This window comes from Aptenodytes patagonicus, chromosome 17, assembly GCF_965638725.1.
Source record: "Aptenodytes patagonicus chromosome 17, bAptPat1.pri.cur, whole genome shotgun sequence".
NCBI classification, from domain to species: Eukaryota; Metazoa; Chordata; class Aves; order Sphenisciformes; family Spheniscidae; genus Aptenodytes; species Aptenodytes patagonicus.
This window is the reverse complement of record NC_134965.1, coordinates 3,481,764-3,508,240: the sequence shown is the minus strand read 5'-3', so window position 1 is coordinate 3,508,240 and position 26,477 is coordinate 3,481,764. Positions and strand designations below refer to the sequence as shown.

General features: G+C 48.5%; 1 protein-coding gene across 1 annotated transcript in view; it reads right to left on the bottom strand.

Moving 5' to 3' along the window:
• CASTOR2 (cytosolic arginine sensor for mTORC1 subunit 2) overlaps positions 1 to 26,477 on the bottom strand; it is a 137,426-nt gene that overhangs the window by 15,605 nt on the left and 95,344 nt on the right. Inside the window, exons 3-8 of the mRNA XM_076354559.1 lie at positions 6,798 to 6,991; positions 5,881 to 6,013; positions 4,426 to 4,549; positions 3,737 to 3,847; positions 2,262 to 2,344; positions 712 to 806 (exon numbers count right to left, since the gene is read on the bottom strand). Of these exons, the coding sequence (XP_076210674.1) occupies positions 712 to 806; positions 2,262 to 2,344; positions 3,737 to 3,847; positions 4,426 to 4,549; positions 5,881 to 6,013; positions 6,798 to 6,991 (740 nt within the window). The remainder of the gene's footprint in view (positions 1 to 711; positions 807 to 2,261; positions 2,345 to 3,736; positions 3,848 to 4,425; positions 4,550 to 5,880; positions 6,014 to 6,797; positions 6,992 to 26,477) is intronic.

Genomic DNA, 26,477 nt, shown 5'->3' with positions numbered 1-26,477 from the left:
ATAAAAGAGAAGAGAACCCTGCACGAATGGCAAGACCCTCATGCTGATGACTGTGCTGCAACTGCTTATGGGCACTCAGGAGAACAAACACGGCAACACTCTTCTCTGCTTCAAAATCACCTCCCCTTGCTGTGCTGCCAATTATTGCTACTTTATCAAAGGCCTACACCACGAGGAGGACAATGCAGGGACAGCAGAGCTAATCAGGACTCACAGATGGGTCTCAAAATGCCAAGGCTAGGGCTGTGCAGGTACCAAGAGATGAAGGCAGGGGTGTGCTACTGGGAGACTCTCCAAAAAGTTCCACACACACAAAGGCACCCTCCTGAAAGTCTGGAGCCTCTGACTACGTTTGCAGGAAAACGGAGAGGGTTTGTGGCTGCGTCTAATAAAAGATAGTGACGCAGGGGAAGAGACTGCCTGGGGAGGCCGTGAAGTCTCCATCGCTGCAGGTCTTTAAGGACCAAGACCAGCCTTTTGCAAGAATGACACTCCCTGACACGGCTTCGCCTTGGGGTAGGGCTGGGCTACGTTCGGGAGCCTCTGACCCAGGGCAGTGACAGCCAGGAGGCTGGAGAGAGCTATCTGCTGGGCTATGCCAGAGCAAAGGCACTCCAACAAGCTCTCCAGACTGGAAACGATCTTCTCATCATGAGTTTTCTCCCAGGGAAAAGATCTCCCCTATTCCAAAGAAGCTGTCTTGATACTCACCAATGCGTGATCAAACTTAAAAGTACTGATGTAGTAGGCTGGGATGTCGGCTGCGGCCAAAGGCTCAGAAATCTGAGCGACAATTCCACATTCATCTGTGGGGGAGATAAAATATCAATCATTGTCTGAACGGCACACAGTCTCGCAGAACTCCTGGGTCTCGCCAGCTCGGCGCTTATACAGGGAGGAGTTTATCTTCACAAACTCCAAGCAGAAGGGATCTCTGTAGTAAAATGTGCTCTTTCTCACAGAATCAGGCTCTTTGGGCCACCACGATACATTGCACGTTGGATTTTATTGCCTTCTTTTTATTACAGAGAAATGTAAATCCCCCAAAAGCACAAAACATTAGAACTGGAATGATTTGCAGAGGTCCAAAGAAAGGCAATTAATGACATTCTAGAAGGAAGCACCAAAACCAGTCTCATACACCCCTAACCTCCATTTTTCTCTTTAGTTGTTGCTATTAAACACTTTGCCCTGCATCTCTGAGAGAGGAGATGCTGACCCGCTGGTCGGCCTGGACACATGGTTCCTAGACCACAAACCACCGCAGCCCCCGAGACAGGATTTCACGCCAATTTAAATGGTTCATCTGTCCTATTCATCGCAGATCAATGGTACATTGTTTCCAGATGAAATCTGAGTTTCACTGATCCAAATTGAACATTTCAACTTGATTGTAAGCTAACATATTTAAACATCGCATGTTTAGGGGACCTGTAGGTGTCCTGATGTCCCATCAATGACATATACCATGCCACTTCTACGTGTTTTGCCTTGAAGATGCATACAGAGAAGGTGCATGAAGATTTCCTTCTTGCTACTTTTGGTTGTCTGGTGTAGAAGTTGCAATTAAATATAAAAATTGGCCAAACATTTTTCAGAAATGTTCTTGAGGCCCGTATTTTTGTAACTGTTTCAGAGGCCACGGGAAGGAGCCCCAGTGTTTTCTGAAGATCAGGCCTTTGTTGCAGTATTCAGAATGGACTCCTTAAAATTACAGGGGACGTAAAAATAACGAGAACGCTTCTGCAGACATGAAGCATTTGCTCTGTGCTACTTAGGTCCAATATTCTTTCAAGTAGAGAAACTGTTTGCAGCACTGGATGTGAAACAGGTCTACAAATAGGACTGCCACTTGGACTGCTATAAATCTATACTAGATCTACTAAAGCCACAGAGCTGCCCAAGGACTGCACGACAGTGCCTTCTGACCACCAATTTCAGGAATCTGCAATGCGTTCCCATGCCACCTTTTTGTCCACTTTTTAAACAGAGACCCAGCTGCAGCCACCTCCGAAGTCCAGCAGATGAATGCAATTTAGATGGAGCTGTCAAGCATGTAGCGCTTTCAAAAGTATATTTAGAAGTCTGACTTATTAGGTAGGAGTCAGACTCCTCCTGTTTGAAAATCTCAGCTTGCAAAGTCATGTTAAGCTGCTGGCTCTTAAAAACGCTCAGCCTCAGATGGATTTTTCCATCATCCTTGAAGGCCCTGAGGCGACTGACTACCTGTGCACCAGCTGATCCCCCAAATGTTTACCTACCGAAGCCAAGAGGCTGCCCACCAATCCGCACCATCTTCCAGAGTTCGCCAGATGCACTTGTAAACAACAAATTATTAGGAAATCTGCAAAAGAAAAGGAACACCAAACGTGGCAATTAAAACACAGCAGTGTGTCAGATTCTGCCTGCGGGGATGCTGCTGTTCCTGTATCCCTGCGCTGCTTGAAGCCAACAATAGCGGCGGCGGCAGCTCGGTGAAACTGAGAAAACTCAAGGCAAGGGGGACAGATGCACCTGCCTGCCCCTCCAGATGTCCTATGGTAAATCAGCATCTGATGCTGGAAGTGTGCATAGGCACACAGAGAGGCACGGAAAAAGATTTCTAAGGAACAGGCCATGCCCCAGCTTTACAAACGTCGAGACTGTTAATCTGAAGGCTTGATTTGAGCCGCATTTAGAAACACCTAGGGACAGAATATGTTTCCATACCTACTCTCTTGGGAACGTGAACGGTGACCGCTGTTTTTGTGTATGAGCACCATCGGTGGTTTTTCCCATACCATCCCCGGGAGGTCCCTGGGATCCCTGCAGAGACCCCCATTACTTAGCAGGGGAAGGAAGACCAGTGGCTAAGAGACTTGCCCACGGTCAAGCAGGCAGTCTGTGACAGAGAAGGAATTGGCTGCCCAGGTTCCCCAAGCACCAGGCTGCCGCTCCAACCTTCTAGCCTCTCTTGAAGGCATACAGAGGTTTACTCCAATTAAGGTCAAAGCAGCTTTCAAGAGGGCAATTAATAGTCTGCAAAACAAGTCCCTAGGGCAGGCAAGAATCAAAACCAAACACTGCACTGTGTGTCAAAAGCAAGTCTATGCATTGCATCTCAGTGCAGCATCCTATCTAGCCTCCAGACCTCAGAGACTTCTGTGACGTGGAGCTGCAGAAGTACACACACACACACACACAAACAGGACGGTATTTGCTCCCCAGCTGACTTTCTCCTTGCCAGACAAACGAGTCATGGGCTCCCGCTGCACAGGGATGACTCAGTACATTATCATCACAACGAGACTCCGCACCAAGCCCAGCCATGTGTAAAAGCAAAGCAGGAGGACAGCATCACTGACGTCCCCACCCTACTTTCGGCCTTTAGCAGTAAAATTTCGACCACGTACACCAGATTTTTCTGGGTTTTGCTCTTAAAAGCGCAACTAATAAACAATGGAATAAAAACGTCAAAATCACTTTGCTCCAGTGTTCCTCTTTCAAAAGTGAGATAACCCTACGTTACATTGGCTTGTGATTTCACTGAGGGCTTGGACAGACAAGCCCAAAATTCAGGAGCTGGAACTAACATGCCAGACCTCACTCAGAAAAGTGACAGGGTGAACAGGCACATGACACCCACGCAATGAAGCTCCCAAGAACTAACATGGAGGAGCTTAAGCTGCTTCCTGCTCCTTTGAGAACATCCCAGGTGCTTTTTTTGGGTCCAGGAGACTCTAAGACCAAAGCTCACCTCTGCTGTGTCTGGACATCCATGACCAAGGAGATGTAACCCTCAATGAGAGAAAAGGAGAAAAAGCGAATATGTCCCGAGTCTTCGTTGCCCACCACCGAGTCTTTTACTCTGAAGAAACAGAAGAGAACAGCATTAACTGTGGCTAGAAGAGCAAAGGAAGGTTTTTAAAGCAGATATAGCCAGTGACACCAGAAACATTCATACCCTGACTTAGGGAAGTGACACCGAGTCCTGTCACATTACACTGCTTTTCATTTTTTTGATTCTGCAGGGGAAAAAAATGCCAGTCCCCACAATTGACAAAACTCTCCCATCCCTGCCCCAAGGTTCTCTCGCAGGAGGCTGTGGGCCAGGAGCCACAGGCACCAATGGGCAGCAGTACAGCCAGCCGTACATCCTCCGGTCATGTGTGGATATGCAGCACGTTGATCGCGTTGCTACTCTTAGCTTAAATCTGAAAAGGCTCAGCTTTCCAAAGCCAGCGGATGTCTTTGGGCATCCTCAATCTCCTATTTGGCTTCCACCTGTCAGGACAACCCTCTTGAACTTCCCTCCCTAAGTGCAGAGCACCACAGCAGCATAAGGCCACAGCAGATCCCTGGGCGTCCTGGAGGAGCAATGTGAATTTGTGCCTCCAGGCGCCGGCCACACCTCCCCCGGGAGCCTGTCTCCCTGCTGGGACCTACCCATTGGAGTAAAACATGACATCCATTAGGAGCGTAGCAACAGTGGGAAGGGTATCTGGATCCAGGCTGGTGACGCAGAACATATTACTCGGACTGGAAAGGGGATGAATGACAGGCCTCTGAACTGAAAGAGACACACACGGACACACACAACTATGAAGCCACATCTGCAGCGGGTTCACGTCCCACCAGACGTGTTATCCACGCGTCGGCAGCGGCCACAGAGAAAACTGACAGTGTTTGTAAGGAAGTTCCTCATTGCTGAAGCCCTGCTGGCTCTCAGACAGGGACCGAAGAGCCTGGGGACAACCTGCTCTTGCGGTGTTCTCCCCGGGGTACAGGGTGAGATCATCCTGAGTACCCTGCCCTGCACGGGGCACAGGTCAGCTCTCTGCTCGTAGGGGCTTTCAGGCCATCGGGTGCACCCACATGAGACAGGGGGCAAGCTAAAGGAGGTGCCAACACAAACCGAAAAGTAGAAATAAATTCAGGCTTCCACCATTTAAAAGGCAGGGCTACGGAAGGCATTTCTCCGGCTGTGGTTGCTGGCAGTACGCCCTCTTTTCCTTCCTTTCTGGGGGCCTATTTTGCCATAATACCTGCAAAAATTAAAAACCAGCTGCCATGCATCTTGGCAAACACGTTGCAGCCAGTGGCTGAGAAGCAGCCGGTATTTAGGCATGCAACTATTAAACAGAGCAACACAGCAAATTGCATACATGTGCATAATCAACGTGCGTTTCGCTGTGCCCTTCCTTTATGCTTTTTGTTTAAGGCTCATTTTCTGAAACAAGATTATCTATAGCTATCAAGTGACAAGGCTGAGTGGCACTTCATAATAACTGATCCCTGCTTTGTGTGGTTACGGGCACAAAATTACACACAGGTGTGTAGGTAAACATATGTATTTAAGTAGTTCCTTTTCCTGATTGTGCCCTTTGCTTGATGCTTGTTCCTCTAGACTGGAAACATCCTAAGAGTCTGTACAGCCCTGGGCTCGTAGTGGCCTTGATCCTGACCGGTATTGAAGTGTGAACGTTGAACAACAGTATTCTCTGTGCATCAATCACTGCAATACTTAAACAAGCTTTTATATAAGCCATTTTCCTTTGAAATGTTGAAACATGGAAATATGGGCTACAGACAATGTTATTTTTGCAACTGAAATGAATTGTACTTTAACCTTCTGTCCTACAAAAGGCACATCTCTGCTAGAGATGTGAAACTAGCATTAAAAGGCTCAAATTCAGCAGAGCTCATCAGCACTGCTCAGTGTAAGTTAAGCACCTACTCAAATCCTTGGTTGAACTGGGATAGGCTCAGGCAAGATAGTTTATTATCTTACAACAGGATAAACATTCACCAAAATGTTGAAGGAAGGTAGGAGGCAGACTTTCACCCCCATGTGTCATGGAGACCAACTCCCTGGCAAGCTGAGCCCATGCTGGTCCTTACCAAGTTTTGGTTTGACAAATCCATTTGTTATCCCAAGGTCATCGGCAGCCACTGTCTCCCCGTTCACTACTCTGAGGATGGTGAACTCAGCAGCCAGCGTGTGCATCACGAAGGGCAGGTCTCGCTCACGTACCTGAAGTTGACAACAGGATTAGCTCGTGATGGTATGCACCAAAAGTGAGAATACACTGCAGTGGAGGTTATGTACCCTCAGGGCACAGAAAGGGGCACACACCACTCCTGCTTGAGCCAGCAGGTGTGTAAGGATAATTATTATCTGGATGTGTGTCTAGAGAAGCACATTTGGTGATATTACTGCAAATATCAGTAGGATTGAGCACCACGGTACTTTTAGGACTGTGGAAAGAGCGTGGAGACTTCTAAGAGGGAGATGTTTCACCTCTTTTCCAGCATCCCTTCAAGAACTCAGCACTGCCTGTTCTTCAGCCTTGTTTCCTAAGGAAGTAAAGCTTATGTGGTCGTGCCCTTTGTGAGTGCACACACACATGTGTGAGACAGAAAGTCTGTCTGTCTATCCCCAAAACAACCCTGGAGCCTCTTGGCCATCATCAGCCAACCTGACAGCAGACACTATGTTCCTCTAACTCTCAGAAAACCAGTGTCTGAGTGATGGTGGGAAATGCTGCCAGTGCCTCCATTAAGGGAGAGACTGCAGTGTGGGCTCAGCACTCTCATTAGACACCAGATAACCCGTACCAACAAATGCCTCATCCCATGGGAAAAGCTCCTGAGATGTCAGAGAGCCTAACTACAAGGCACAGAGCTCTGGGGAAAGCAGACTTTGGTCCTTCTGCCGCTACTCAAACAACGTGTTCCCAGAAATGTCATTAAAACTGCCCAACTGAGCTTTCATCTGGTGGCAGATAACTCTGCCTGGTCCTCTCATGTCCTCTTACCAGGATGAAGTCCGTCTGATAGGTGGAGAGCATGAACACCGAGATGTTTTGGTCAGCTAGGGGTGCTATTACTGACTTGGCAATTTTTGTCACTCCGATGGGCTGGGAGCCAGAGAAGCCACCTCCACCAGACACCACGTTGAGGGCAAGCCATGTTGCATCAGCCACGCTCAAGTGTTCCGAGGAAGGGAGCTCTGCAAAGAGACAGAGGGGGGAGACAGAGGTTTGGTTTAGAGGCGGAGAAAGCCAGGTCCACCGTCTGGTCCGTATGTGGTTAGCACAGACCTCAGTGCAAGGAATGAGATGAGCCCACTTATCCAGCCAACCTCCTGGGCTTCCCACGCTGCTTCACAGGTTGGTACGGGGCCGCTTTTTAGATATACCAATTGCATCAGCTTCCATTGCAGGATTCATATAGATTTCCAAGGACAACACAGGGAATTACATGAGCCTCAGCCATTCACTCGGATGCTGGTGACCAGCACTGATGAATTCCCCATGTGGAAACAGCCTGAGGTTCTTGACTTAACTTGAATGTCCTCTATCACACAATTTCTCCAAATACTTCACTCGAGCTTTTCTGGTCTCTTTCGCTTCCTTTTTCCTGCTCTAAACCCGAATTTTGTTCTCCTGGACATGAGATGGAGGTTGACAGAGCAACCTGGGCACTAGCCCAAAACTTGGAAGATGCAGAGCAGGTACCCTGTGCATCTGCGGGCTGCTGCCTCCATCTCTAAAGCAGAAGACAAGAGCCGCACAGCTCTGTAAGGGATGGATGGTGTAACATGTACGCTAGAGATTACAAGGTGATCACATACTACGATAATGGAGATCTTTTTAAGAATAACCCCAGTTCCATGCCATTTGCTTTTAGTCTGCTGTCGTTAAGTAGTTAAAAATCTGCAGCTAAACCATTTAATACAAATTATTAACTGTTTTAAAGAAACCTTAATGTATTAACAGCCCGTAAAACCAGACGTGGACTCTGGAATGAAGGTATAAACTTCTCTATGATTCTCTGGACTTTGGATTTTGGTTTGGCAAATTATAGAAACAAACAGTTCAGATCCATAACCAGACTTACAAATACATAATCCCAGTTAAATCTACTTGGCATAAGGAACCTGACCTCAGATGCAGATCCAGCCAGCAAAGACACAGCGGAGGTCCCAGCAGAAACCTACACACTTTGCTTAGAGGTTAGATGCAGCCCAGCAGCTCGAAAGCATAAATCCCAGTATAGCTGCTCTTGCAGTCAGCACTCTGGCACCGTGGGCAAGCCACTTCATGCCTCCGAACCCACGTTTCCTACTCTGTCCACCCACTCCTGGCTCCTCCGTACAGTATCCTTTCCATCTCCTTCAGCGAGACCTTTGGGAGCTGTTTCTGTACAGCTCCAGACACCATGTAATAAATTCATAACCTCACACGCCCTGAATCCCCAGGCACCACTGCTGTGAGACAACGACAGCGCTGAAAACCCAAAATGAACTGAATAACAAATACTGTTCATTTTGCTCTCCTCAATAACCTCAATTGTGTGTGGCATGAAAATAACCCTGAGCAAACACACTGCAAACAGTGGGGACACTGAGGGTTCTGCTTCTGCATTTTGATGTTTAGCTTCATAGGCCAATGTTTCTTTTTCACTGAATAATCAGAGCTTACATGGAATGAAAACTAGACACCAGGGAGAGTGGGTAAGTTTGTGCATTAATCAACAACATGTTACCTCAGAGAGACCAGTGCAAGTTGCTTGTGGTAAATTACTGCAGCAAAATACCATTTTCTGATCAGCCAGCCCTTCGCATCAGAAAAGCACCCCCAAAACAAAGCTTACTACATCAACTGGCATGGAGAAGCTAGGGCTCAAAACAACTGCTGCTGATCTAATAAGCAGCTGACGTCTTTTTTTCCTTTATTCCCACCTCTGCTCTTTGCCTGTGAAATAAATAAGAAGGAGGAGGAAAAAAAACCCATGTGTTGCTTCTTTGGACATGTATTTGCTCCCTGGCAGCACGGAGCGGGCAGGCGCAGGCGACGCCACCTGCACGTCATCAGTATTTACACTTCCATTTCCCGCATCCCAAAGCCATTAAAGCAGCCAGGCAACTAAATCACAGAAAGGTCAAGTGACACCTTTCCTCTCTGCAAACTCATCCCCAAAAGCCTCTGGCAGCGCGGCTGACCTAGTAACTGCGCCAGCTGCGCAGGATGCACGGGCAGCTCCGCGTCCCCTGGGGTCCTGCGCTCACCGACCTGTCCCACCCGCAGCGGGCACGTCCCAGATGTGCCCAAGTCCGCTAATGACTCGTTACCAGCAGCGAGAAGAGATCACAACTCATTTCCCTCTCTATAAACAGAGTAGATGATATTCCTGCTTTGTACGGGTGACGTGGGCCTGGCTGCAGTTCATTAAATACCAGTTTAAATACTACTTCGGGTCAGGGATGTGACGGAAGATGCAGTATTTCACGGTGGATGGAGGCATTATCACATTTCACTCCGGCAGCAGCGGTGCTGGAGGAGCTGCCCCAAGAAGACCTCGTCAACCTCTTCCTCGGGGGACAGGAAGGCTGATTTGTCCGTTGCATTTGTAATTACGGGAAAGTGTTGATCGTGTTTGGTTTTATGTGTTTAAAAGGCCCTATGAAGTATGACAGGGGCCATTGCATTTGCCTAAGTAACCTGCTTCTCATAATTCAATTAACTTTGCAAAAAATATATAGAAAGTGACTGAAATACCAATTTTGGACACTGTTTCCACTAGGCAGCCAGATGGAAAAGTACAGCCCAAATTTTAATGAAACAAACCCAGGCTTGAGGCTGAACAAATTCATCTAAATAGCATCAAATAAGCCACGTGGGAAGGTGCTTTGCCCAGGAAGCTGTTAAATGCAGTAAACCCAAGGAGAGCTGAAAACACCAGATGTAACTCAGTGAGGCAGAATGAGGTAATAAATAAAGAGCAAAATGAGGAATCTCCCATGTTTCAGCACCAACCCAGCAAACCCACCATCTCCACCACTTCCCCTACAGGAGAGCAGAGCTCCTGACACCCCACAGCTTCAGCACCGCAGTGTCCTGGTTTGGGCAGGGATAGAGTTAATTTCCTTCCTAGTAGCTGGTACGGTGCTGTGTTTTGGATTTAGGGTGAGAACAATGTTGATAACACATCAATGTTTTAGTTGTTGCTAGGTAGTGTTTACACTGGTCAAGGACTTTTCAGCTCCCCATGCTCTACGGACTGAGCAGGCTGGAGGTGCACAAGACGCTGGGAGGGGGCACAGCCAGGACAGCTGACCCCAACTGGCCAAAGGGACATTCCATACCATGGGACGTCATGCTCAGTATATAAAGCTGGGGGAAGAAGGAGGAAGGGGAGGACGTTCGGAGTGATGGCGTTTGTCTTCCCAAGTCACCATTACGCGTGATGGAGCCCTGCTTTCCTGGGGATGGCTGAACACCTGCCTGCCGAGGGGAAGGAGTGAATGAATTCCTTGTTTTGCTTTGCTTGTGTGCGCAGCTTTTGCTTTACGTATTAAACTGTCTTTATCTCAACCCACGAGTTTTCTCACTTTTACCCTTCCGATTCTCTCCCCCATCCCACCGGGGGGAGAGTGAGCGAGCGGCTGCGTGGTGCTCAGTTGCCGACTGAGGTTAAACCACGACACGCAGCATCCCCTGTCCTCGCACTGCGAGATCAGCGCAGAAATCTCTCTGTTGGGTTCTCAAGATCCTCTTGCAACTGGTTTATCAGAGTGCGGGTCACTCCCCCTTCTGATCACAGGGGACATCTCACCTCTGCCTGAGAAGGACCTCTAAGAGGTCAGACTTAAGCTTTGTTTATTATAATCGGGGTCTTTGTTTTGAATTTGCATTGGGGTGAAGCCTTTCGATTCTGGTGGTTTTGCTGTGTAACACTTTGCAGACCTGCTGCCAGGAGCAGGCACCCAGGAGCGGCTCAGCTGCCCGCAGGCTCCCTAGCCATCATTCGCTGCCCATCATCACAACCATCGCTGGCAAGCAGAGGAGGTTCACAGACTCCAGCTGTCATTTCATCCACAGTAGCTAGCATGGAACCCCACCAACCTACGCAAGATGTGGTCATCCTGATAGCCCAAGCACAGCACTCATCTCGTGTATGATTTTGCCTGGCAGTGCAACGCTAGGTACCAACCGCTGTTGGGCTCCAATAGCCCACGGTACCGCTCTCCGTTGGCACAGCAGTTTTCTCTCATCCAAAATTCTCCCTGCTGTATGAAATCTGCAGTGCCACCAAGCAGACAGACAGATGTCGTGTGGGACACGACACCCCCTGAGGGAGATATTAAACAAATGTCAATCCCTGCTCAAACCAAACCCAACAAACACGTGTCAAATAAGGTTTAGGGCATGAGTTAAACTGCTTATTCCCACCATGGGTGATTTAAGAGGTGATTTAAAAGGCCAGAGGTCTGTCCAGAGCCTCACTGGCCCATTTGGCAGGTACAGTTGAAGCAAAGCAGCCTCCATGGCACACATCATCCTGGGACGCAAGGTGGTGAGTATCATATCGGCCATAATTGGCTCCTGAGCTCAAATAATCAATACGATTTCCAGTGAGGACAACAAACATTGGCCGAAACCCAAATAAGGATTGAATTGCTGCTGCCAGAGGGCTACACAATGCTGTAAGCACTGCGAGCTGGTGCTCCACACGGCACTCTTAAAATACCTTTGGGAGGATGCCGGCCAGATGATGAACTTCTAGCTCATGGGTCTTTGCAAGCAGCCAAGGTGGCCACAGAAAGCAGGGAAGGAAAATCCCCTGGTTTACAGCCCTGACCAAAGAGTCAGCCCGACAGTGTGGGTCTGCATAACGGTGGGAAAACAGCAACATTTGTCTGCCTCCATTTTCCACCCTGGGGACCCCTCAGCCTCACGCACCCTGTAGAGCTGGAGGCAAAGCACTGGGAGCCAGTCCCCCTGCTCTGGAGGAGCGCTGGAAAATGTGCAAGATGCTCTCAGAAAGTGCAACACCACCAGAACTTTTTCTCCCCTTTCTGTACTTAATTTAAATGGGTTCAAATTTCTCATAAAAGGGTTACAGTTAAGGGGGGGATAACTGGAAAATGCACAGTTCCATAGCAGAAATACACCTCACCTACGCACATCGATATCTGGATCAGTGCTGTCCAAAGCGCTGCCAACCAGAGACTTATTCCCATCCTCCAAAAGGACACCCTGGGAGCTGTTTTCCGTGGACCTCGTTCCAACTTAACGGCAATCAGCTACCCACTTGAGGACACCTATTAGCTTTCAAGTGAAACTGTAGATATACGATGGATTTATTGTAGTGCTTGGAGAGAAATGAAGGCACTCAGCTGGTTTGTTTCTTTGGTGTGGTATGTTGGATCATCTCCTAAGCACTTATCTTCACTCAGTACACAAATTTTGCGTTATAGCAGAGTACTCTGGGTGATGTGCTACTCCTTGATTTGTTCTGGTACTCCGAATGAACCAATTGCTCGTTCAATTCATCATTATAGGACTTATGTTCGCAGCCACAGCTAACTCCAAATGTTAAAAAATAATGAAATTAAAAAATACTGTGGATTTTTTGACCAGCCTTCTGGCTTTAGATCCCTTACGCTGCAATTATTTCACCTTTTATAGCCTCCCTCTGCAAAAATGACAGCTAGACTCTGGCTTGTATTAAAAAGATAGAGAAAAAGGCTCCTGCAAGAGCAGGACTCCAATGGTCAGGCATTAAAAATAAAAGTGCTGCCAACTGCAAAATTCATGATAAATTGGGAGAGCTGTCGCCAATGCCTCTATGTGGCAGCACAGTTTATGTAGATATATTTTTAATAGGATTTTTATGTTTATTAAAGAGTTCTCTTCCCACTGCCCAGTGGAAGCTTTTCATTGCTCTGCCGTTTTAAAATCCCATCTTATAATGAAGCGAGGGATTATCTCAGATTGTAAAGCCTGATCCAAAGCCCGGGCATCTTTCCGACTTCTCTGTCGGCCTTATCACGCAGCCACTGAGGAGGGGCTGGAGAGGCCACCGGGTGCTGCCGCTGGGCGCTGCCGAGAAGAGCGTGCGATGGCCAAAGCATCAACGAGCCCACGGGGAGCTGGGATGCCCAAGGTAGGTTTCCAGCGCCCACTCGTGTGGTTTCCCTGATATCTAATAAAGTGCATGTGTTTGAACTGGATGTCTCTGCTCGGAAGACTTTTTAGGAATTTTCTATCTTGGAGGGCACCATGGAAACTGGCCATATCAGCTCAAAATCTTGGGGAGGGGGAGAGCGGGAGGAGGATAACCACCTGAGCCTCATCCCTTTTGCAAAATTAGGCTAAGTAAACATTCCTTTAATATTAGGAAGTGGAGCACTCTGTTTCTCTCACTTTCAGAAAGCCGCGTGAAAGGGGATAAAGCAGGGTAAAGATGTCATTTATCAGTTTCTGTAGTGTGCTAAAATCCAGGCAGAGCTCGGAAGCTGGTCCAGTGCCCAGCTTTGTGTGTCCCAGTCCTCGCTACTCTGGAAGCACGAGGGTTATTCCTGCAGGATGCCCCATTTCTCGCTTTGCTCTGCCACAAGGACAAGCTGAAGCGATCCACTGCTGTGCTTCCCCCATGGGCAACAAAAATGTCTTGGGGATGTTACAATGCAAATTATAACCTTTCAGAGGACGCAAATACCCTTTCTTTTTGCCTGAAAACACATACGCTGCCAGCTTCACACTTAATAACTGGGAGCAAAGACTTTTGCTGCTGCATAAACTCTAAATAAGCCCCACAGGCAGTTTGCAGCGCGGTGCGAGATGGCTGCCAGGCAGAAAGTCCTTGGTGTCGGTTTGATTTGAGTGCCACAGAGCACTCCCACACCAAGGGACTTATCTAAGCACAATAGCCGGGTGAGATGAAAGCACACCGCTTGGCTTCACGTTGGGAAACATGATGATTAGGTCCAAAAAGTTAATGCTTTTGTGCACAAGAGAAGGGAGAAAATCCCACAGCTCTGACTCAGCTGAAATTATCTCACATGCCAACGAGCTCGAGCTCATCCTGGGAAGAGGTCGGCGTGCTCACAACCAAGCAGCTTTTGCAATTTTTTCCATTTATGCTAACGGTTTGGTCAGCTGCCACCCTCTTCAGAGGGCAATACCAGAGGTGATCATAGAATCATAGAATAGTTTGGGTTGGAAGGGACCTCTAAAGGTCATCTAGCCCAACCCCCCTGCCATGGGCAGGGACATCTTCAACTAGATCAGGTTGCTCAGAGCCCCATCCAGCCTGACCTGGAATGTTTCCAGGGATGGGGCATCCACCACCTCCCTGAGCAACCTGTTCCAGTGATGGGTGCACAGAAGACAGGCCCGCGAGCATGAGTTGCAACACGAGGAGCGCAATGCCTCCAGCATCGCATCGCTGCCCTGCAGTATGCGCTCTGGCTCAGTCTCAGAGGCATGAGCCGGCAGCGAGACATCTCATCCAGCAGCAGATCAGGAATTTTTAAAGTGCTGGTAGCTCCAAATGTTCATTAGATACCAAGCGCTACCAGCAAATGGGAGGCAGGTTTCTCCAGGATCACAGTGGACCATCAAACTTCAATTTTTGTCTCTTTTATTGCTCTTCTTTGTGCATCCCAAATTTGCTCCTGATGGGATACCCGGGCACCTCTGCAGGGCTGGATCCACAGCCGGGGAACCTCGCCATCTCTAACTGCGTGCTTCTGTGTTTTTAAAATTTTCTCCTAACAGAGCATGCAAAACCGAGGTTTTTTAATTCCAAACTCCCTCAACAGGGAAGCTGTGAAACCTGTCAGCTCATTTTCCTATTTAGGTATTATCCCACTCACAAAACTGTCAAAAGAACATTGTTAGGTTCATAAACTCAAACACTCTGCAGTGAGGAAGTGACAGCTTGACATTTTATATATTTAACCTCAATGTTTCTGTGCCTCAGTTTCCCATCTATAAAGTGGGTACAAAAAAACCCTATTTCTTCTAAATCTTGCTCTCAAGAAACAGCTGACCTGTTTAGCTGAGGTTTATATAAATCTCACAATTGAAGCATTTCACAGTTAATGCAAAAATCAGCACCAGGCAGACAAGCAGCATGGAAAATTTCTGCCCAAAGAGAGAGTGTGGCAAAGACTTAAGTGTCTGAAAACAGGGTGAGAATGGAAGGAACTGGGAAGTTTTGCTCTGGCCTCTTTGAGCATCTTTCCTTCATCATTGAGGGAGGAAGCTGTTGGTGCTAGTGTTATTCTAGGGATATTAAGGTAGGTTTGAAAGGCAAAGGTCTCTCACTTTCCACTATCAAGACCATAAAAGACAGACAAACAGCTAGACAGAGGGAAAGAAAGAAAAAGAAAACAAGAAGGAAGCAAACAAGAAAGCACTCTAGGGAAAAACCAGCACCCAGAGCCTGTCAAAGTCTCAGTCCCTGAGCTCTGAGCAGCCAGTGCTCGTACAGCACCCAGTATGGACCAGCTCTTCCCAAATCCGCACCTCCTAGGAGTGCTCCCAAAGTAACGTCGAGCAATGCAGCCATCTTCCCTCATTTCTCACATGACATTTATCTTACACTGGTCCTTGTCTGCTGTTACAGGTTTTCTTTCAATTACGCGTTAACTAAATCTAAAGGCCGTTCACGGGTTTACGTTAGAATGGGTGAACATACCCAGTGCAATTTTCTCATGTTTTCCTGACAATTCAATTCTAACTCTACCCAGTGTAATAACCAGTTTGAATTTCAAAGTATTCATGTGAATAGGACAAATTACATACACAGGGAATCACACACAGTGACCCCAGGTCCCATGTCCATCTGACGGAGACTACTGTTACTACTCACAAGCAAGGGAGTTCTCCAAGCCCTTTACTGGAAGGAAATTATAAACACATTCATCCCACCTTCATTTTATAAAAATTGGGAGACTTGAAAACCTGCTTCCAAGAGCACTGAGGTCACCCGGAGCATTTCTTCAAGGCCCATTCTCAAAGAGAGAGAAGTAGCTCCTAACCAGAGACATCAAGTGATTTAATACTGAGTATTTCCAGCCACCTTGGGAGCTACCGGAGAGACTGTATCAGCTCAGCCATCTCCACCGAAGCTTCGCTGGCCCCGTAAACAATTTGCAGGGGCGTGTGAGTATTCTGAATTTTCAAAACAGCTGGGAACTTCTTATGTAAAGTACCTACTTTTTCTAACCAGCCCCATCCACTACCCCGTACAACACAATCGTTTCTGCGGGCGCTACAGTCAAGCAGCTCTCTAGCAAGGCCTTTATAAAACGTTTGTAGGGAAGGGAGGGTACAGCGCTGTGCAGCTTCTCCACTGTTACATATCTGCCCACGTATCCACACGAAGTAGGAAAGTCTTTCTGACAGCGCTGGAGATGTCATGCTCAAAGATGGAGAAGTCGGTGTATTTTTACCATTTACGGTACAGTTACACAAAGACATCCCAGGCACAACGTCCGTGCCCCGGGGATGATGGAGGAAGACAGCTTGTTGCCGCTTCTCTTTGCCTATCCGGGAACACATGCATCCCTTTCTCAGCAGGTGCCAAAGGGATCCTCACCTCCGCTGACATGGACACAGCCTACTTAAATTTTGAGGAATGAGACGAGGTAGATGCTGAGGGGTGGCAACTTTCTGGAAAGTTTACTAACTAGTCTGTTAAAAGCAGCAGAAGTGGCAATATATTTACACTAGTTCCAGAACTTGGGAAGGAGTATGCGCTAATTAAAATTATTCTTTCTGCTCAGCACATCCTCAGCTGCATTTGTACAGAGCAGAGATGACGCCATGTGGCTGACTGATCTATTTACACCTCTGGAGTCCCCTGCTCATCCCCATCCCTGTTTCCCAATTAAGGGTGCAGACAGAAATTTGGGCTAGTTCCAGCAAGCAAATATGCCTGGCACACCACTGGGACTGAAGAGACAAACCAGTGACTTTTACCCAACATAAGCCATTAAGGATCTCTCTGCTGCCTGAAAACAGGCAAACAGAGGAACCTGAAGCGCCCATTCCCAGGGAAGAGCTAAAATAAAGCGAATGTTGTTGCTGGAGCCTGTTGTGAATGCAAAAAGCCGGCAAAAGCCAGGCTAAAGCTGTCTATCGCTTTTTCTGACTTTAAGAACCTGAGGCAAGAAGCGTGCTGTGTTCAGAAATGCACTCCTTCCTGTGCAGCCTCTGGGTCTCTGGCCCGGGCACGTTACGTGTTCCTGGAAGCAAAAGGGCAGACAGCCCACGATGCACATGCACCTGAGCACCCATCAGGTCCAACCCAGCACTGCTGCTTAATCCAGGCTTGGCCAGAACTGGAGTGCTCCGTAGCCCAGCAATGCTCACCAGCTCCGCACAGCCCCAGCCAGCTGCGAGTCCATGTCCCCCCATCATAACAAAGGTACCATTATATTTGCAAAGGCATCTCCTGCACCTGTTAAAAGAGAAGGCATGGCTGAGAGCTTGTAAATGATGTAATTCAAAGATAATCATGGCACTGCAGATAGGGAATAGAAAGCTTCTAGAAGATATGCCTTTGCTGAGGATATCAGCACCTCGGGGCTTTTGCTGGCTCCCCAGCTGGTCCTGGCCACTGAAATACCAGTGGCTGCAAGAATGATTTTAACACTTTGCTCTTTTCTTGCAGGGATGGGGCTGTGTCTCTACACCCCAGGCCTCTGTCAGCATGGGCTACATTTCTGCCACGTGCTCAGTGTACAGATCTAGAAAGCAGAGCCAGAATTAAAGAGCAGCTGACTGCTGAGGTGGTGAAGAGAAAGCGCAGCAGACAAAGTTCTCCCACTGCACTCTGCCTTGCTGGTTTTGACCTAAACGATCTAGATGTTGACAGATGCCCTTCCAAGTTGGTGATGTGGGTCCCTTCCTCCCTGCAGCACCCCGGGCCTGCGAACAAGGTGCTTGCACTTAGTTATAGCCGGAGCTGCCTACGGCAGGGAGTCCTCCAGCAGAACGCAGCTCGCTTGTACAACCGTGCTCCTGGATTTGGTGACTATCCAAATCGCCACTGAACAGCAAGCAAATATTTGCACAAGTTCACAGAGGCTTTTTATGGAAGAAAGGAGCAATGATATTTAAAAGATGAATACAGTATGCTGCAGGTAGGAAAACCTTTGTAATTGAAAATATGTGCTGAGGTGCTGGGGAGCCTACATAATGCTAACTTTCATCAGTATTCAGAAAAATAAGTGAAATATGTTTTTTCTTATTGTCACTGCTTATTTCTCTTTTAAATATGGGGGAACTAGAGTATATATGAACTGTATGTTGGAAAACATGAAACTGTGTGCTGATTTCCCACAGCATTTTAGCACTGGTTTTTCCTGGAGCAGCTAGTTCTCAAGATGAATACTCTTATGGCTGCAACAACAGCATCTCTCTTTGGTCCAGACATTTTTATACTCCTTACCCAGCTGGCCGCTAGCTTAGGGGAAAGTAGAGCTGCAGGCTGTTTCACAGGTGCCCCTGTGTCTCTGCCCCAGGGATGCTGGGGCAGTGGCAAGGGTTGCAGCATTGCAGATGGATGCTGTGAGTCCGTCACAGTGGTCTGGCCCCAGCAGACATGGCTCACCTGCCTTACTCTGCCACTAGCTTGTGAGGTGACCTTGAGCACATCACGTCCTCTCCCTTACCTGTGTTTCCCTTCCACATTAAGTATTTGGTTGCTAAAGTCCTTCTCTTCTGCAATACGTATGTGAAATATTGGCAGCACAGAGCATTGCGGTTCCTGGGTGTTACAGTAATAGCACCAAAAATGAGCTCAGGAGATGTGACTTGGCCACCCATCCTGGTGCACTTAAAGGAAGCAGCTCCCCTTTATTTGTCTCCTGGTATTTTCATTTCATGCAGTTTTCCCAAAGCCACCTGTGTCCACAGCACCGTGGCACTCGGAGCCATCCCCAGCAGTGCCTGTGCCACTAAGGTGAGGAGTCTCCATGCCTCCTCTTCCACTCTGAAATAGGAAAAATGGCAACAGCTCCAGAAATCCAAGCAGTTGCTTTTTTCTCCCTCCGTTAGGCTCCAACCTACAACCAAAACAAGTGACCCCTTTGGTCTGCATCTGGAGAGCAGCTGGATCTCCTTGCATTAATGAAAGGCCAGTATTTCCCAGGGGGGAAAGAATGTGTTTGCAATGCAAGTTCCCTTTGCAGGAGAGAGATCTTCAGCCATGTGAAGCACATTTCCTTTAAAATCAGCAAGTATTCCTCCCAATCTCAGCTTCCCCATCTTCAAGCAAAGAATTAGCACCCCTGTGTTGACCCGATGGAGAGCTGAACTTGACAACCGCTAAGTGCTGCACTGCAGCCTTCCAGGTGCTGCAGGCAGAGGCCAGAAACACTACCTGGAGTCTCTGCTTGTCCCACACCAACCGCTGATACACCCAAGCAGTGTCATGTTCTGCTGCGCATCTACCAGACCTGCTGCAGCCCAAGCTGCTTCACCAGAGGCACCCAGCACAAATCTCTGAAGACCCACGTGAACTCACGTGCCCGACCCTCTCCCTTCCCTGGCTCAGTATTAAGTATGAGTGTATGCACTGGGCTTTGCAGGGATTTTGCTGCTATGACCGTTTTTCCCTGGCCTCCTGGAAGCCCCCAGGCTGACTGTGGTCCTCAGCCTGAGCCTGAAATGAAGGTTGCGGCAAGAAGAAAAGCTCGGTGAAGCCGTGCCCCCAGCAGGTGCAAGGGATTGCTGTTCCTGGAAGCGCTGCTGTGGTGGCATGCTCTGCCACCACCTGAAACACAGTGAGAGTCTTGCGTGCATCCTGGGTCACATCCAGAGCCACAGACATGGCCAAGGCAGTGCAATGAATGAGAAAGGCCATTTTTAACATTCGAATGGGTCTCTGATATACAGCAATGCTAGAGCGGGACTCTGCAAGGCAAGTACCTTTACCTGAAAACGTCAAGCTCTCCAACCTTTTGAAGCTGTTTTTCTAAATGCCCCCCTCCCCTTGTTCCAGTTAAAAGATGTGGAGTAGAAGACATCTTTCTTGGAGATGTTCAGGAGATACACCGCTGAGTCAGAGCAGAGGCAGTTTCAGTAGTGTCCAATGACAGATGATCACACAGGTCCATTTTTTGGGCGTTCCCATCTCACTCTGAGACTACAGAATGGATCCAAAGCACCTCCCAAACAATTACATCAGTTTAAAAGGGACTTTGAGGGCAGTGCAGACATATCTGCATGTCTGAGGGCAAACCAGAGAGAAACCTGGCAGTGCTGGCTACCCAACCCATCATCGCGGGGACGATACCTGTTTGCCACTTGCCATCTGAGCCCATCATCATAAAAACCAAAGACCCTTCCCGGCTGCCAGCCACGCAGACCAGCTGAGCTCTGCTCTGTTGCCGGCTCCTGCCAGTGCCAGGCACGTCGGTGACACAGGATGGTGCTGGGAAAAGGATTCACAGCAGCTCAGTTTCCAGTTTGTGCGATGTTTCTTTCTTTCCACCTCCCCTTTCCTACTTTATCTGTGAACTTGTGGATAGACAGAAGGGATATTTCAGTACTTTGTTTGAACTGGGAAAATCTTTCCTTGGCTGAGAGGTGCCAAACTATTCCAGAGGTGTCATCAATCTTCACCATTTCTGGAAAGCCAAGTACGCAGGTGCGAGGGCTGCACACACTCACTCAGGCAGATGCTTTTGAAACAGCAGCACAAGAAATGCTACCTTTTCTGCAGATGGAAGTCCTTAAAGCTATGGCTTAGAGTGCACGAGCCAGCATCCCTCCAAAGGCATGGTGCGAGGCATTGCGGAGAACAAACCTTCCCCTCCTGCCAAAGTGACAGATCTGCCAGAGGGACAGGATTTACCAGCCAGCCCGGGACTGCAAATGGTACAAACATCTCCCCCCCTCCTACCTGGTTACACGCACGCCTTAGAGTTGTCCTCCACCTCTTACCCAGCCGGGCTGCAGCATTTCGTAAAATGGGGTCCGAGCCACGGGCACCTTCTCTGACCCTGTAAAGAAGGGGCTACTTTTCTGGAGGGAGATAGATGTCATGTTATATTTCACTTTTCAAAATCTGCTTATGATTCGGGGGTAGACAACTGCTACTCATTCCTACTTATACACACACACCACCTGGAGACAAGACTGCTCCCAGAAATGGGGTGCAAAGCTCATTCTGCGCTTTATTCACCGACGCTGCTGTCCTGGAGGGGTGCACCTCCCTGTGTGCAGCCCCACTACCACCGCGCCCTGTGCTCCCCTTTGCCCCCTGCCCAGAGCTGCCGCACCAACCTTGCCCTCTTCCCTGGTTAGCAAAACAACCCCCGATTTTATTTAAAACATACGAGAGCACGTCCTCCAGGTAAACCGAACCTGCGCACGCAAGCTGGGGAGAGAAATGAATGCAGATGAGTTTATTTTTGCATAGCCTCCTACTACCAGAGCACCGGGAGTTGCTAACATTACATCATCCAAACACCCCCGCCCCCTCGACGGATCAAACCCTGCAAAGGCACAACGCTTCTGCTGACGGCTGCTGGAAGCAATAGCCGTAGGAAAATTAACTCTTTGCTGTGCAGGACCAGCATGCTGCGCTCTCCAGTGGCTAGGAGTTACCCAGCGCTGGCTTTTTGTGGTTAGCTGTTACAGAAAGGGATGTCTGAATCCTCAGAGATGAGCAGCCCCAGCAACCTCTGTTTCCAAGTATTTATCTAACAGGACAAAGAGTCGGAGTTGCTCCCAGTCTGTCCCAAGTGTAGGACTAAAGATGAGCAAGAGAAGCCACCTGATACCTCAAGGAACAGACTAACAGTTTTGATAGAGGGACATGACTGAGCAGGACTTTCAATTCCCACCCACAGACTTCAATTACACAAGAAACGGGTATTGTTAGTGTCAATTTTCCTCGAGACCCACGTGGCCTGACGGAGCAGCCGCCGACTGAGACAGAGGCACAGGCATCTTGTCGAGAGCAACACAAAAGCTTTTCTTTGCAGGAAATTAAAAACAAGGAAACAAACACCAGCACTTGCGTAAGCCCCAGACTGGCTCAGACAGAAAATTACCTCGAGACTGTTTGTGTTCCAGATCAATGGATCAGCTGCTGCGTGGGGCAATTAGCACCTTGAAATTATGCAGCAAGCCAAAGGGTGGGAATTTTAGGGGAGGGTGGTGAGGGAAGGGTGAGAGCAAGCAGGAATAACAATAGACCTTTCTGGATACAAAAATCAACGCTTGGCTCCGGCTGAGCCCAAGCTACAATATGAACGTGGCTGTTGGATGCTTTTGCAACCAGGCAAAAGGGGATCAAGAGGGAGCCGGAGGGGCTGCTGACACTGCACCCTGGGAACGGGTATATGGTACGAACATGGAAAGCAGAGCAAATTTTTTCTGGCTGGGACTAAAGATATCTGCCCAGTTATACCACAAGCCTATTTTCTGCTCTACCCAGCACTCCAAGCAAGGCACAACTACTCTGTAAACAGATCCTAGCTGTGCCAGGTATGCGGATGGGCATGAAGTGCAAACTGGCCACAAGGCAAACACTTCAAGCAGGCATCAGCTCGGTTAGGGCTCTGCCCAGGTCTGCGATGAGGCTCAGGACCAGCCCCTTTCAGAGGAGCGAGCATCCTTGCAGGGGCTGGGTGGCCCTCTCCGACTACGCTCCTCGGCAGCGCAGACCCCAAAAACCTTCGTTGTTCTGGCTGTTATGAAGATATTGGTCTGATTATTCCTGCCACTGTTAGGAACAGGAAAATCTCATTATTTCCTGTGTGCTGACATAATGCTCGCATATACGTAACGTGCTTTACTGCTGCTATCAGAGGAGGAGGAGGGAGGGAAGGAGGGATGACTGTGGCTGGCTCCAGTGTAACCTCTTTCATGGCCCTTCTTTAAACAAATCAAATCTCCAAACTCACCCAGGAGAAATGAGACATTTGCTCAGACGGGCCTTGTTCCCCAACCCGCCGGGACCAACAGGAATCACTCCCTCTCCTCGTGACCCGGGGAAGCACACGTGGCCTTTGCTGTGGGACGTGGGGGCTTTCTCCACCATTCCTGAACAGCAACCCACAAAAAAGCCAGATACCAAAGAATACCTTTAACAAGGATTAAAGCAACTACATGAGAAAGCCTTGCTCCTTTCTAACAGGTCTCCATACTTCTATTATTAATCTAGGATGAAAAGAAAACCACCTCTGTCCAAACAGTTCTCGATTATCACGAATGTGTTTGCATCTAATCTGAACGCAGGGAGGCCCAGGCAAGCTGAGTGCAAAACTCTTTCAGGCACTGATGCTCTTAACACTTTGAAATCATGCTAATCTGATAAGGCACTGAGGGAATTATGCAAGTAAACAAAGCCGGCCCGATAAGGAGTATTAGAGATAGGGCACACCACATATTTAGCGCTTGGAGGGGGGGAGGCAGCAATGGCTAGCACAGTTCCCCACAGGGCCCGCACGGCGGCCCGCACGAGGAGGAAAGTCAGCCTGCCCCAACCACTGATGGCTGTAGCCTATGACAGGGAAAATTAAACAGCAGGACGCGAGCGCTGCTGCTCACAGCTAGATTTTCCTGAGCATTAACATTTGATCGTAGCACTTCCTTCGCCAGGATACAGAGAGATGCAGGAGGAGGGCAGGCTAGAAACCAGGAATAAAAATGGCCAGGATGTAAGGGTTAGCTGCAAACAAAACAAACAGGAGGCGGCAGGTTTTTTTCCTTGCCTCTGCATGGTTGGTTGGTGTTTGGCAAAACCTGAGCCCTCTCCGCATTCCAGGTGGCTGGTAACACTTTAGCTTCGTGCTTTGTGAAAATGATGCAGGAAGGCTGCAAACTGCTGCCTGTCCTCCCGCCGAGCTGGCTTCGCTGGGAACTTGCCTCCTATCTCCTTGCAGAGTCCTCCAGAAAAACAAGCCTCACAGTTGGAAGAAAGCTGATCTAAGGCCCAACTCCTAAATCAACTTTCTAATTTCGGGGCAATTTTTCAAAAGCCTCTCCCCACGCTGGGACACGCAGAGCCTGATTTTGCACAAGTGCTGCTCTCGGCCCGGCGGTGCTGGTGCTGCTCTGGGACTCAGCACCTCGGAAACATCAGGCTGCAAATCAAACCCCCAAAGCAGACCCACCCCAGAGCAGCAGACACCTCCTATGAAGTTTTGTTGCTACCTTCTTCATCTCGCTTTCCTTATTTATATAACGGGGATACGAACTCTGTCGTTTCAGGAATGCTGATAAGTGATTAATAGCTGCAAAGCATTTGGAAGGTAAAATGGTCTGGGTAATTATTACCCCAAGTGACAAAGAACAAGACAGTTCAAAAGTACACACTGATAGATTACCACATGATACTGCAATTCCTGCTCGAGGGACCAGGTCCAATGCTGTATGTTGTGAAAGATGCTATGGCATTTTCAACTCTTCTTCAGCATTTGATTCTATTATTATTATTATGGTAATTGCCAGTGGGGGGGAAAAAAAAAGCGATTAATGGGTTGAGGAGAAGGGGAAGACAGGCTCCAGGAGAGGCTTACACTGACAGGATGAGGCAGGAATAGCCGCTCTCCCACCACTGGCTCTCCTTTCCCTGGCATCTGCTGTCTGGAGCATGATACGATGGGAGCAACGCACGTGAGGAAGCCTGGTCCCCTTGGTGGGTAATATGGGACCCTTCCCTGGAGCAGGAAAGGGTGAACAGGGACACAGTCTCTCTCCCATTTCCCACTCACCCATTTGCACAATAATTGCAGGAATCTGAGATCCTTGAGAGCTTTTCCTCTGCCTCCAGCAAATTTGGTTGAAACCAGCCAAGCAGAGAGACTCATTCTCACTTTCTTACGGTGAACGCTGATGTTCCTGAGACAGTCAGGCTTTCGGGTAATCCAGTGCTAAGTGCCACCGAAACAGCAGCATTAGCAGTAATTAAAAATGAGATGCTTTCCACACCAGGCTTTATACTTTGGAGGCAGCCAGTTCACCCAAACAGGATTACGATAGCTCAGGATTTTACTTCTTTTATTTCCACTCCCTTAACCATGAGATCAATGCAGCCAGCCTGGGAAGCAATAGGCACAAATTCACTTACGCTGAGATGGGTCTGAAGCTAAAACGTCTTTTTCCTCTATTTCTCCAGAACATTCAAGACAAATACAAATACGGAACAGGACTGACACTGGAAAGCAAATAGCATTTAGTCACCCACACAGACCTCTAACATGTACTTTACTGCGTAAGTGAAAATCCCCTGCAAAAGCAGTTTAGTTCAGGGGCAGGAAACCTTTAGGAGAGTGGTAGGAGAACTTCCCTGACCGCTCATTTGTGGGAAATTAGAGGTAAAAACAAAACGTACGAGGGAAACCAGAATGGTTTAAGTGGGAAACCTCCAAACTGAGGAAGCAGTTGGGCTGTGGTGGCCTGCTAGCACATAAACATATAATGTGCTTGTGTGCATCTATATACATGCTCCTATATATAACACGTAAGTATGCCAGCTTCTGCACACACAGCAATGCTCTCCCCTCCCGACCAGCCCCATTTTCAGCGAGTATCAGGCTTGTAGGACAGGCAATTTGTCTTCGGGCCACACGAGAGCTGGCATCAGGAGTATTTGTCCCCTTTTTGACCCCAGTGTGTTGGTTCATTCTATTTATGTATTTTTGATCTGTAACCCACGACAGAGGTTTTTGGCAGTGTTGCTGGAAGGTCAGGGAAGGACCACAGAAGAGCATGTCCCAGGCATGGAGCCCTTGCAGAGCGTGATCCGTCAGCTGCCTCCGCCAGGAATTTGCTGTGTTTTGAATTCAAAGAATCTCTTTCAAAAACAAAAAACCCACTCAGGCCTCCACGCCAAGATGGTAAGCTGGCGGCCCAGAGCTGGTGGAATAGCACAGGGAGCATCCCACATTCAGACGGGGCAGCCAACCTTACAGAGACGCTCGGCCACGAGACCTGCGAGAAGGTCCTGGGGAGAGGGAAGGAATGAAGTGAGGTGGAAAAAGCAGATTCATGCAGGAGGAGAAACACCTTCTGAGAACAGCCTCTACTCTTGCCCAGCACTAAGCATGCCGTTGGGCAGCCAGTTTATCAGCATTGCCCAGGGCAGGAGAAGGTGCCTGCAGAGCTCATGAGGAGCTAAGAACCATTCCCTGGATTTCCTTCTCTCTCCAAGGACTATAAAAGACATTTCATAATGTAGACCCTACTTCCATTAGGTGCCAGTGAACATCCCCCTGATGATTTCTGGCACTGTCTTATTGAAGGATTCGATAAGAGAGTCCAGGACATGTGCCAGAGAGGACAGGAGGTTCAGCCAGTAGGACGACTTTGGTCCTGAGCCCCTCTGAAACAGTCTGGTGAGGCTGAGGAACAGGAGATGACATGAGAAACAGCCATGTATATCAAGAGCGTGGGGAAAAACACGCCAGGGTGAGGCGTATATACATGTTAGATGTCCTAGGAGAAGACGTCGAGGCGGTGGGGGGAAGAGCTACGGGGCTGGGTTTTCAAATGATAGAAAAGCACAAATCTTGAATGGATGGCACTTAGGAGTTTCCAGCAGCCCCATTTCTAAAGCCCTAATTCCCACATGTCTGAAGAAGATCTAGAAAAGAAGGTGAATACAGGGACCAGGAGCTTCCCCTTGCACAAGGCAGGCATATATCTAAAGAAGGACCAGCAGGGAAGAGTTGGGTT